Source organism: Salvelinus alpinus, chromosome 13 (genome assembly GCF_045679555.1).
Source record: "Salvelinus alpinus chromosome 13, SLU_Salpinus.1, whole genome shotgun sequence".
Taxonomy (NCBI): Eukaryota; Metazoa; Chordata; class Actinopteri; order Salmoniformes; family Salmonidae; genus Salvelinus; species Salvelinus alpinus.
This window is the reverse complement of record NC_092098.1, coordinates 20131228-20143954: the sequence shown is the minus strand read 5'-3', so window position 1 is coordinate 20143954 and position 12727 is coordinate 20131228. Positions and strand designations below refer to the sequence as shown.

The 12727-nt window shown below is 46.3% G+C and overlaps 1 protein-coding gene across 5 annotated transcripts in view; it reads right to left on the bottom strand.

Moving 5' to 3' along the window:
- LOC139537304 (cell adhesion molecule DSCAML1-like) overlaps positions 1 to 12727 on the bottom strand; it is a 119716-nt gene that overhangs the window by 30140 nt on the left and 76849 nt on the right. For 4 of the 5 annotated variants that reach the window (XM_071338453.1, XM_071338456.1, XM_071338454.1 and 1 more), the window contains exons 6-11: positions 6536 to 6811; positions 6021 to 6317; positions 4038 to 4310; positions 2956 to 3240; positions 2567 to 2686; positions 2147 to 2323 (exon numbers count right to left, since the gene is read on the bottom strand). In XM_071338453.1, coding sequence (XP_071194554.1) covers positions 2147 to 2323; positions 2567 to 2686; positions 2956 to 3240; positions 4038 to 4310; positions 6021 to 6317; positions 6536 to 6811 — 1428 coding nt within the window. Of the gene's footprint in view, positions 1 to 2146; positions 2324 to 2566; positions 2687 to 2955; positions 3241 to 4037; positions 4311 to 6020; positions 6318 to 6535; positions 6812 to 12727 lie in introns of those variants that run through there. The other variant, XM_071338458.1, reaches the window with a different exon arrangement.

Here is a 12727-nt window from a genome sequence, read left to right as displayed (position 1 = left end):
ACAGGAGAGGAGAACCAAGCTCAGCCCAGGGCTGGGGTCAAACAGAAAGGGAGAACCAAGCTCAGCCCAGGGCTGGGGTCAAACAGGAGGGGAGAACCAAGCTCAGCCCAGGGCTGGGGTCAAACAGGAGGGGAGAACCAAGCTCAGCCCAGGGCCTGGGTCAAACAGGAGGGGAGAACCAAGCTCAGCCCAGGTTTGGGGTCAAACAGGAGGGGAGAACCAAGCTCAGCCCAGGGTTGGGGTCAAACAGGAGGGGAGAACCAAGCTCAGCCCAGGGCTGGGGTCAAACAGGAGTAGAGAACCAAGCTCAGCCCAGGGCTGGGGTCAAACAGGAGGGGAGAACCAAGCTCAGCCCAGGGCTGGGGTCAAACAGGAGGGGAGAACCAAGCTCAGCCCAGGGCTGGGGTCAAACAGGAGGGGAGAACCAAGCTCAGCCCAGGGCTGGGGTCAAACAGGAGGGGAGAACCAAGCTCAGCCCAGGGCTGGGGTCAAACAGGAGGGGAGAACCAAGCTCAGCCCAGGGCTGGGGTCAAACAGGAGAGGAGAACCAAGCTCAGCCCAGGGCTGGGGTCAAACAGAAGGGGAGAACCAAGCTCAGCCCAGGGCTGGGGTCAAACAGGAGGGGAGAACCAAGCTCAGCCCAGGGCTGGGTTCAAACAGGAGGGGAGAACCAAGCTCAGCCCAGGGCTGGGGTCAAACAGGAGGGGAGAACCAAGCTCAGCCCAGGGCCTGGGTCAAACAGGAGGGGAGAACCAAGCTCAGCCCAGGTTTGGGGTCAAACAGGAGGGGAGAACCAAGCTCAGCCCAGGGCTGGGGTCAAACAGGAGGGGAGAACCAAGCTCAGCCCAGGGCTGGGGTCAAACAGAAGGGGAGAACCAAGCTCAGCCCAGGGCTGGGGTCAAACAGGAGGGGAGAACCAAGCTCAGCCCAGGGCTGGGGTCAAACAGGAGGGGAGAACCAAGCTCAACCCAGGGCTGGGGTCAAACAGGAGGGGAGAACCAAGTTCAGCCCAGGGCCTGGGTCAAACAGAACGGGAGAACCAAGCTCAGCCCAGGGCTGGGGTCAAACAGGAAGGGAGAACCAAGCTCAGCCCAGGGCTGGGGTCAAACAGGAGGGGAGAACCAAGCTCAGCCCAGGGCTGGGGTCAAACAGGAGGGGAGAACCAAGCTCAGCCCAGGGCCTGGGTCAAACAGGAGGGGAGAACCAAGCTCAGCCCAGGTTTGGGGTCAAACAGGAGGGGAGAACCAAGCTCAGCCCAGGGCTGGGGTCAAACAGGAGGGGAGAACCAAGCTCAGCCCAGGGCTGGGGTCAAACAGGAGGGGAGAACCAAGCTCAGCCCAGGGCTGGGGTCAAACAGGAGGGGAGAACCAAGCTCAGCCCAGGGCTGGGGTCAAACAGGAGGGGAGAACCAAGCTCAGCCCAGGGCTGGGGTCAAACAGGAGGGGAGAACCAAGCTCAGACCAGGGCTGGGGTCAAACAGGAGGGGAGAACCAAGCTCAGCCCTGGGCTGGGGTCAAACAGGAGAGGAGAACCAAGCTCAGCCCAGGGCTGGGGTCAAACAGAAGGGGAGAACCAAGCTCAGCCCAGGGCTGGGGTCAAACAGGAGGGGAGAACCAAGCTCAGCCCAGGGCTGGGTTCAAACAGGAGGGGAGAACCAAGCTCAGCCCAGGGCTGGGGTCAAACAGGAGGGGAGAACCAAGCTCAGCCCAGGGCCTGGGTCAAACAGGAGGGGAGAACCAAGCTCAGCCCAGGTTTGGGGTCAAACAGGAGGGGAGAACCAAGCTCAGCCCAGGGCTGGGGTCAAACAGGAGGGGAGAACCAAGCTCAGCCCAGGGCTGGGGTCAAACAGAAGGGGAGAACCAAGCTCAGCCCAGGGCTGGGGTCAAACAGGAGGGGAGAACCAAGCTCAGCCCAGGGCTGGGGTCAAACAGGAGGGGAGAACCAAGCTCAACCCAGGGCTGGGGTCAAACAGGAGGGGAGAACCAAGCTCAGCCCAGGGCTGGGGTCAAACAGGAGGGGAGAACCAAGCTCAGTCCAGGGCTGGAAGTAGACACAACATTGAACCAAGAAATGTACAACATGAAAGTTTCGGATAGAAAGATAGAGCGGAGAGAAAGAGAGAGAGAGAGAGAGAGAGGCTACTCACTCTTGACAGTAAGAACCATGCTCTTGCTGATGTCAGAGCCCACTCCGTTGGAGGCCTGACAGAGGTAGTATCCCCGGTCGTCCTCCAGGACGTGACGGATCAGCAGGGAGCCGTTCCCCATGATCTGGATCCGACCAGTCAGAGGCACAGGGTGGTACTGCTGGGGGTTCCCTGTACCTACAGGGAGGAACGGCACGGACAGGCCAACTCAAAGTTACCCATAGTGATCATGGTTTCTAAGTTATGATGTTACAGTAGAGAATAAAAATGCAAAAATTGTCTAATTGTCTCTTTCATCATCAAGTTGAACTGATGATGAAAGAAAATGATTATATATTTTTGGACAAGTTATTTTACTAAGATGAATGGAATAGTAGACAGTTAGTTAGTTAGTTGATGTCAGTGCTGCAGGGTCTTTACCTTTGGCGTGTTTCCACATGACTTTGGGAGGAGGGTATCCCTCCACAGAGCAGTTGAGTACTCCTGCCTTCCCATAGATCCCATCCTGGTTGTTAGGCTGTACCACGAAGCGAGGGGGAACTGAGGTGAAAAAGGTATATTGGTTACAATCAGTATAGAATAACAGTCATTATACATGATAACATCTCTAAAATGGTGGAGGTTCTTCATTATTCACCAATAATAACTCTTCCTTTCAAATGACACTTATACCCAATCAGCCCTTCCCTTGATTCTTCAACACCACACATTTTTCAACCCTCTTTTTGCATCTCACCCGCCACCTTTTTTCAACCACCTCCTCCCATCTCTTCCCCTCCTCCCATCTCGTCCCCTCCTCCCTCTCTCACCGGTGACGATCAGCTGTCTCTCCCAGCTGACGGTTGCCGCGGCGTTGCTAGCAATGCAGGTGTAGTTGCCGTTGTGCTTCAGGGTCACCTTGGAGATCTGCAGGGAGCTCATGAACTCCTTGGTCTCTATGCCAACGCCGGAGGCGGAGCCAGGCACGATAAGCTGCCCATCTTTGTGCCAGGTGATGCGGATAGGCATGTCACCTGACGACACCACGCAGGCGATGTACATCAGCTTTCCCACCGACGTGGAGGGGATGTCAAAGGGCTGGATCAGGGGCGGAACTGGGGGGCAGAGGTTACAGAGGTCAGGGGTTAGAGGTCAGAGAAAGGGAGAGCGTGAGAGAGTGTGTGGACTGGATTGGACACCTTGGGTGTAGAGAGAGGGGCACAGAGCAGGCTGTTGTTGGCCAGTGTAGTATGCCCCCTGACTTACCCACCCCTGCCATCTCCACTAGCCCATAATAGGGGCTCCGATTAGAGGCCAACTGGTGGAAGAAGTCATGCCGTTGCCATGGTAGCGTAGGGGGTGGGGGTGGGGGGTGCTACAGCTGAGACATCTAGGGGATTTAATCTGGGCCTCATTATGATTAATCTAATTAAATCAGGGAAACACACACCACACACACACCTCTACAGCCCCCCCAACACACACACCTCTACAGCCCCCCCCAACACACCACACACACACCTCTACAGCCCCCCCAACACACCACACACACACCTCTACAGCCCCAACACACACACCTCTACAGCCCGCCCTCCAACACACCACAAACACACCTCTACAGCCCCCCCCACACACACACACACCTAAAGCACCCACGCTTACCACTCAACACACACATACACATCCATATAAAGCAAGATACTTTTAACACCATGGTGTGAAGACCCTGTTGAGCTGAGTGTCTGGTTACGTCTAGGAAGAAACCTTGCCCAAACGTTGATGACTTTCAACAAATCCACTGCATTGTAGTGAACAGCCTGTCATTGGTAGTTTTCATACCTACTCTATTTCCCTTACCTGTATTTCACCTTTGCCCCTACCCTTTGTCCCCCACCCCTGTCCAGTCCCCTACCTTTCACAGTGACGTGGACAGTCTGGTCGATGGAGGTCTGTGGCTGGATGAGCACACTACACAGGTAGGTACCCTCGTCCATGCCCTTCTGCACATCACTCAGCCTCAGGGTTCCATTCTCATACACCACCTGGCGATGGTTGTCAGGCAGCAGCATGCCGTCCTTAAACCACTTGATAGAGTAGTAGGGGTAACCAATCACACGACAGGTTATAAAGGTGTTCCTTCCAGCTACAGCCGTGATGTCACGCATCTCCCTGATCCTAGGAGAACCTGGAGACATAGAGAAGAGAGGGAGGACAGGGGAGAGGAGGAGAGGAGGGAGAGACATGGGGTGGAAGATAAGAGAGAGGGGAGGAGGACATGGGAGCAAAAGGGAGCAGAGGAGGAGGGGAGAGAGTGATTGGGGCAGGTTGAGGGGTAGAGAGGGAGGACAGGGGAGAGAGTGATTGGGGCAGGTTGAGGGGTAGAGAGGGAGGACAGGGGAGAGAGTGATTGTGACAGGTTGAGGGGTAGAGAGGGAGGACAGGGGAGAGAGTGATTGGGGCAGGTTGAGAGGTAGAGAGGGAGGACAGGGGAAAGAGTGATTGTGGCAGGTTGAGGGGTAGAGAGGGAGGACAGGGGAGAGAGTGATTGGGGCAGGTTGAGGGGTAGAGAGGGAGGACAGGGGAGAGAGTGATTGGGGCAGGTTGAGGGGTAAAGAGGGAGGACAGGGGAGAGAGTGATTGGGGCAGGTTGAGGGGTAAAGAGGGAGGACAGGGGAGAGAGTGATTGGGGCAGATTGAGGGGTAGAGAGGGAGGACAGGGGAGAGAGTGATTGGGGCAGGTTGAGGGGTAGAGAGGGAGGACAGGGGAAAGAGTGATTGTGGCAGGTTGAGGGGTAGAGAGGGAGGACAGGGGAGAGAGTGATTGGGGCAGGTTGAGGGGTAAAGAGGGAGGACAGGGGAGAGAGTGATTGTGGCAGGTTGAGGGGTAAAGAGGGAGGACAGGGGAGAGAGTGATTGGGGCAGGTTGAGGGGTAGAGAGGGAGGTTAGTGATGCCTCCTAATCATACTGGTAATATTTGTAATATCTATAAATTATTTGTGTTGTCTAAGTGATTGTGTGTATGGGTGTATGCACGTGTTTGACTACACTACCCTCAGTAACACTGTCCTAAGGTCTTGATGAGAACAGACATAGATAGAGACAGGCATTAGAGATAGAGAGAGACAAAGAGACAGACACACAGCAAAAGAGACAGAAACAGACAAACTAGGCAAGACACAGACAGACAGACAGACAGACAGACAGACAGACAGACAGACAGACAGACAGACAGACAGACAGACAGAGAAATAGAAAGCGAGAGAAACACATTCAGAGGGAGAAACTGAGAGAAAGGAAGAGGGATGACGGGAAGAGATGAACTCTAAGCCCAGCTGATCTGTTGCACCTGTCCTTGTGCTTGTCTCCACCCCCTTCCAGGTGTCGCCCATCTTCCCTATTATCCCCTGTGTATTTATACCTGTGTTCTCCGTCTGTTTGTTGCCAGTTTGTCTTGTTCATTCAAGCTTACCAGCGTTTTCTCTGTCAGCTCCTATCGTTTCCCAGCCTCTCTTTGCTAGTACTCCCGGGTTTTGACCTTTGCCTGTCCTGACCCTTTTCCCGCCCGCCTGACCTCTCTGCCTGACCCTGAGCCTGCCTGTCGTCCGGTACCTTTGCCTTACCCTGGATTTCCACCCCCTGCCTGCCTTGACCTGTCTTTGTCTGCCCCCGTTTGCTACAATAAACAGTGTTACTTCGACAGTCTGCATCTGGGTCTTACCTTGATCCCTGATAGTGTGTGTTAGTGCATGTACGCATGTGGGTTGGATGTGTGTATGTGTTGCAAGTGTATCTAACTCCCTACACATCTCCACCTGTCTCTGTACTACGTGCATGTTTTAGTGTGTGTATAGGTGCGGGTGTGGGGTGTGTGTATATTGAAAAGTAGACAGGCACCTCTTACGTTTATGCGCGCTTGGTACTCGGCGCTACCGGCCGAGTTGCGTGCAGCGCAGCGATACACTCCCCCGTCACGGATGGCTGGGCTGCTTACGTTGACATGTGACACGGTCAGGCCGTCTGATAGGGTGTACTGGCTGGTTTTGTAGGCGGAGTCTCGCACCACAGGCTCGTCGTCCAGTGTCCAGGTGATGGAAGGGGGTGGGGCTCCTTTGGCGCCACACATCAGAGAGAAGGGCTCCCCGGGGGCGACCACGCGCTCACTGAAGGACGACACGATACGAGGAGTACCATCTACAGGAGAGAGAGAGAGAGAGAGAGAGAGAGAGAGAGAGAGAGAGAGAGAGAGAGAGAGAGAGAGAGAGAGGGATAAGAAAAGTGAGATTCACAGCTTTTCAGTTATAAATCTTAAGAATAAAGTTGCCTGCTTCCCCTCCTCCCCTCCCATCCCTCCTTCCCTCCCACCTCCCCTCCCACCTCCCATCCCTCCTTCCCTCTCTCCATCCTTTTACCCTCCAGCAGTATGATAGAGAAGTCCTGGGCAGTGTGGCCCTTGCGGGAGGCGAAGCACTGGTAGGCCCCAGAGTGGCTCTTCTGAGCCGCTGTGATCTGCAGGGTGTCGTTGTGGGGGCCCTGGATAGAGATGTGCTGATCTGGGATTATAGAGTCTGTGTTCCTGTACCAGGCCACTGTGTACTCTGGAGAACCCTCCACAGCACAGGTAAAGAACAGGGTACTGCTGATGCCCGTCTTTAGACTCTTGGGGGAAAGGGTCACTCGTAGGGGGTCTGGGGAGGAGAGAGAACACACACATGAGTAATACACACACACACACACACACACACACACACACACACACACACACACACACACACACACACACACACACACACACACACACACACACACACACACACACACACACACACACACACACACACACACACACACACACAGAGAGAAAAACAAAACAGCTCAATCAGTTGAGGAGACTCATTAAAAAAGCAGCTGGAGACATCTCTTCACATCTCTGTCCATGTACGTACATTTATGTGTGTGTGTGTGTGTGTGTTTGTGTTTAAATGTCAGTGAGCAATAAGGCAGCTGGTGGCGTGTTCTGGGGGGCCTGGCTATGCCACCCAGCCCCCCCCCCCCCCCCCCACCCTGTCAGAGTCACACTCTGTGCTGCCATGATGTGCCTACCGGCAAAGCCTGCCTCTGCTCTCTCTTTATCTCTTTCTCTTCTCTGTGTTTATATAAATCTGTCTCTCTCTCTCTTCCCTTGTCTCTCTGAATGACTGTACAGTATATACTTCTACTTCTTCACTGTTCCTTCTCGGTCTCCTTCTTTTACTCCATCCATCCATTTTACTCCTCCTCTCTGTATCCGTCTCTCTCTGACAGTGAGTGGTGTTGGCAGTAGTGTGAAGTGCTCAGTCTCAGTGCATTACAGTCTTGTCCTCTGTCTAGAGACCTGATCTGACAGGGTATCAAACACCACACACCCATTCATACTCATCCATTTCTCACACACATTATATGTTATTATACATGATGTGTTATTACACATTATGTGATATTATACATTACATGTTATTATATATTATGTGTTATTATATATTACATGTTATTATATATTATGTGTTATTATACAGTATATGTTATTATATATTATGTGTTATAATACATTACATGTTATTATATATTATGTGTTATTATATATATTATGTTATTATATATTATATGTTATTATACATTATGTGTTATTATACATTAAATGTTATTATATATTATGTGTTATTATACAGTATATGTTATTATATATTATGTGTTATTATACAGTATATGTTATTATATATTATGTGTTATTATACAGTATATGTTATTATATATTATGTGTTATTATACAGTATATGTTATTATATATTATGTGTTATAATACATTACATGTTATTATATATTATGTGTTATTATATATATTATGTTATTATATATTATATGTTATTATACATTATGTGTTATTATACATTAAATGTTATTATATATTATGTGTTATTATACAGTACATGTTATTATATATTATGTGTTATTATACAGTATATGTTATTATATATTATGTGTATCACAATTCCAGTGGGTCAGAAGTTTACATACACTAAGTTGATTGTGCCTTTAAACAGCTTGGAAAATTCCAGAAAATTATGTCATGGCTTTAGAAGCTTCTGATAGGCTAATTGACATAATTTGAGTCAATTGGAGGTGTACCTGTGGATGTATGTCACGTTCTGACCATAGTTCTTGTGTGTTTTGCTTGTTTTAGTGTTGGTCAGGACGTGAGCTGGGTGGGCATTCTATGTTGTGTGTCTAGTTTGTCTGTTTCTATGTTTGGCCTAATATGGTTCTCAATCAGAGGCAGGTGTTTTGCGTTGTCTTACTGTGCGTATCCAGAGCCCTATATGCACTGTTCCTTCTCCCCGCACTCGCCCTGAGGTGCGTGCCCTCAGCCCGGTACCACCAGTGCCGGTACCACGCACCAGGTGTATAGTGCGCCTCGAGAGTCCAGTGTGCCCTGTTCCTGCTCCCCGCACTAGCCTTGAGGTGCGTGTCTACAAACCGGTACCACCAGTTCCGGCAACACGCACCAGGCCTACTGTGCGCCTCAGCAGGTCAGAGCTGCCTGCCTGTCCCGAGCCATTAGAGCCGTCCGTCAGTCAGGAACCGCTAGAGCCGTCCGTCAGTCAGGAGCTGCCAGAGCCGCCAGCCAGTCAGGAGCTGCCAGAGCCGCCAGCCAGTCAGGAGCTGCCAGAGCCGCCAGCCAGTCAGGAGCTGCCAGAGCCGCCAGCCAGTCAGGAGCTGCCAGAGCCGCCAGTCAGTCAGGAGCTGCCAGAGCCGCCCGCCAGTCATGAGCTGCCTTCCAGTCATGAGCTGCCCTCCAGTCATGAGCTGCCCTCCAGTCATAAGCTGCCCTCCAGTCATGAGCTGCCCTCCAGTCATGAGCTGCCCTCCAGTCATGAGCTGCCCTCCAGTCATGAGCTGCCCTCCAGTCACGAGCTGCCCTCCAGTCACGAGCTGCCCTCCAGTCCAGAGCTGCCAATCAGTCCGGAGCTGCCATTCAGTCCGGAGCTGCCATTCAGTCCGGAGCTGCCATTCAGTCCGGAGCTACCTCTCTGTCCTGAGCTACCTCTCGGTTCGGAGCTGTCTCCTCAGTCTGATGGGGCCCTTTGTGAGGGTTCCTAGGCCAAGGTCGGCGGCGAGGGTCGCCACTCAAAGGACGCTAAGGAGGGGGACAAAGACAATGGTGGAGTGGTGTCCTCGTCCAGCGCCGGAGCCGCCACCGCGGACAGATGCCCACCCAGACCCTCCCCTAGAGTTTTAGGGGGTGCGTTCGGAGTCCGGACCTCAGGAGGGGGGTACTGTCACGTTCTGACCATAGTTCTTGTGTGTTTTGCTTGTTTTAGTGTTGGTCAGGACGGGAGCTGGGTGGGCATTCTATGTTGTGTGTCTAGTTTGTCTGTTTCTATGTTTGGCCTAATATGGTTCTCAATCAGAGGCAGTTGTTTTGTGTTGTCTCTGATTGAGAATCATATATAGGTGGCTTGTTTTGTGTTGGGGTTTGTGGGTGGTTGTTTCCTGTCTCTGTGTTTTCTCTGCACCAGCTAGGACTGTATCGGTTTGCCACATTTTGTTATTTTTGTATTGTTGTAGTGTTCACAGTTCATATTATTAAATATGTTGAGCACCAACTACGCTGCGTCTTGGTCCGATCCCTGCTACACCTCCTCTTCAGACGAAGAGGAGGAAGGCTGCCGTTACAATGTATTTCAAGGCCTACCTTCAAACTCAGTGCCTCTTTGCTTGACATCATGGGAAAATCAAAAGAAATCAGCCAAGACCTCAGAAAAAAATTGTAGACCTCCACAAGTCTGGTTCATCCTTGGGAGCAATTTCCAAACGCCTGAAGGTACCACGTTCATCTGTACAAATAATAGTACGCAAGTATAAACACCATGGGACCACGCAGCCGTCATACCGCTCAGGAAGGAGACGCGTTCTGTCTCCTAGAGATGAACGTACTTTGGTGCGAAAAGGGCAAATCAATCTCAGAACAACAGCAAAGGACCGTGTGAAGATGCTGGAGGAAACAAAAGTATCTATATCCACAGTAAAATTAGTCCTATATCGACATAACCTGAAAGGCTGCTCAGCAAGGAAGAAGCCACTGCTCCAAAACCGGCATAAAAAAGTCAGACTACGGTTTGCAACTGCACATGGGGACAAAGATAGTACTTTTGGAGAAATGTCCTCTGGTCTAATGAAACAAAAATAGAACTGTTTGGCCATGATGACCATCGTTATGTTTGGAGGAAAAAGGGGGAGGCTTCCAAGCCAAAGAACACCATCCCAACTGTGAAGCACGGGGGTGGCAACATCATGTTGTGGGGGTGCTTTGCTGCAGGGGGGGCTGGTGCACTTCACAAAATAGATGGCATCATGAGAGAGAAAAATTATGTGGATATATTGAAGCAACATCTCAAGACTTCAGTCAGGAAGTTAAAGCTTGGTCGCAAATGTGTCTTCCAAATGGATAATGACCCCAAGCACACTTCCAAAGTTGTGGCAAAATGGCTTAAGGACAACAAAGTCAAGGTATTGGAGTGGCCTTCACAAAGCACTGACCTCAATCCAATAGAACATTTGTGGGCAGAACTGAAAAAGCGTGTGCGAGCAAGGAGGCCTACAAACCTGACTCAGTTACACCAGCTCTGCCAAAATTCACCCAACTTATTGTGGGAAGCTTGTGGAAGGCTACCCGAAACGTTTGACCCAAGTTAAACAATTTAAAGGCAATGCTACCAAATACTAATTGAGTGTATGTAAACTTCTGACCCACTGGGAATGTGATAAAATAAATAAAAGCTGAAATAAATCATTCTCTCTGCTATTATTCTGACATTTCACACTCTTAAAATAAAGTGGTGATCCTAACTGACCTAAGACAGGGAATTTTTACTAGGATTAAATGTCAGGAATTGTGAAAAACGGAGTTTAAACGTATTTGGCTAAGGTGTATGTAAACTTCCGGCTTCAACAGTATATTATGTGTTATTATATATTATGTGTTATTATACATTATATGTTATTAAATATTATATATTATGTGTTATTGTATATTATATGTTCTTATATATTATATATTATGTTATTATATATCATGTGTTATTATATATTATGTGTTATTATATATGTTATTATATATTATGTGTTATTATATATGTTATTATATATTATGTGTTATTATACAGCATATGTTATTATATAATATGTTATTATACATGATATGTTATTTTATATTATGTGTTATTATACAGTATATGTTATTATATATTATGTGTTATTATATATGACATGTTATTATATATTATATGTTATTATATATTATATGTTATTATATATTGTATGTTATTATACATTATGTGTTATTATATATTATATGTTATTATATATTATGTGTTATTATATATTATATGTTATTATATATTATGTGTTATTATATATTATATGTTATTATATATTATGTTATTATATATTACGTGTTATTATATATTACATGTTATTATATATTATATGTTATTATATATTATATGTTATCATGTATTATGTGTTATTATATATTATATGTTATTATATATTATGTTATTATATATTATGTGTTATTATATAGTATGTTATTATATATTCTATGTTATTATATATTCTATGTTATTATATATTCTATGTTATTATATATTATGTGTTATTATACAGCATATGTTATTATATAATATGTTATTATACATGATATGTTATTATATATTATGTGTTATTATACAGTATATGTTATTATATATTATGTGTTATTATATATGACATGTTATTATATATTATATGTTATTATATAGTATGTGTTATTATATATTATATGTTATTATATATTATGTGTTATTATATATTATATGTTATTATATATTATGTTATTATATATTACGTGTTATTATATATTACATGTTATTATATATTATATGCTATTATATATTATATGTTATCATGTATTATGTGTTATTATATATTATATGTTATTATATATTATGTTATTATATATTATGTGTTATTATATAGTATGTTATTAAATATTCTATGTTATTATATATTCTATGTTATTATATATGATATGTTATTATGTATTATATGTTATTTTATTTTATATTATGTTATTATATATTATGTGTTATTATATATTATGTTATTATATATTAAATATTATTATATATTATATGTTATTATATATTATGTTATTATATATTATGTGTTATTATATATTATATGTTATTATATATTATGTTATTATATATTATGTTATTATATATTATGTTATTATATATTATATGTCACTATACATTATGTTATTATACATTATATGTTACTATACATTATATGTTGCTATACACTATATGTTATTATATATTATGTTATTATATATTATGTGTTATTATATATTATATGTTACTATACATTATATGTTACTATACATTATATGTTACTATACACTATATGTGTGAACGTGTGTGTGTGTGTGTGTGTGTGTGTACAGTGTATGTGCTGTGACAGTGTGAGTGTATCTGTACATGGCTGTTTGTTTTGGGGGCCTGTGCTAACCTTACCCCCCC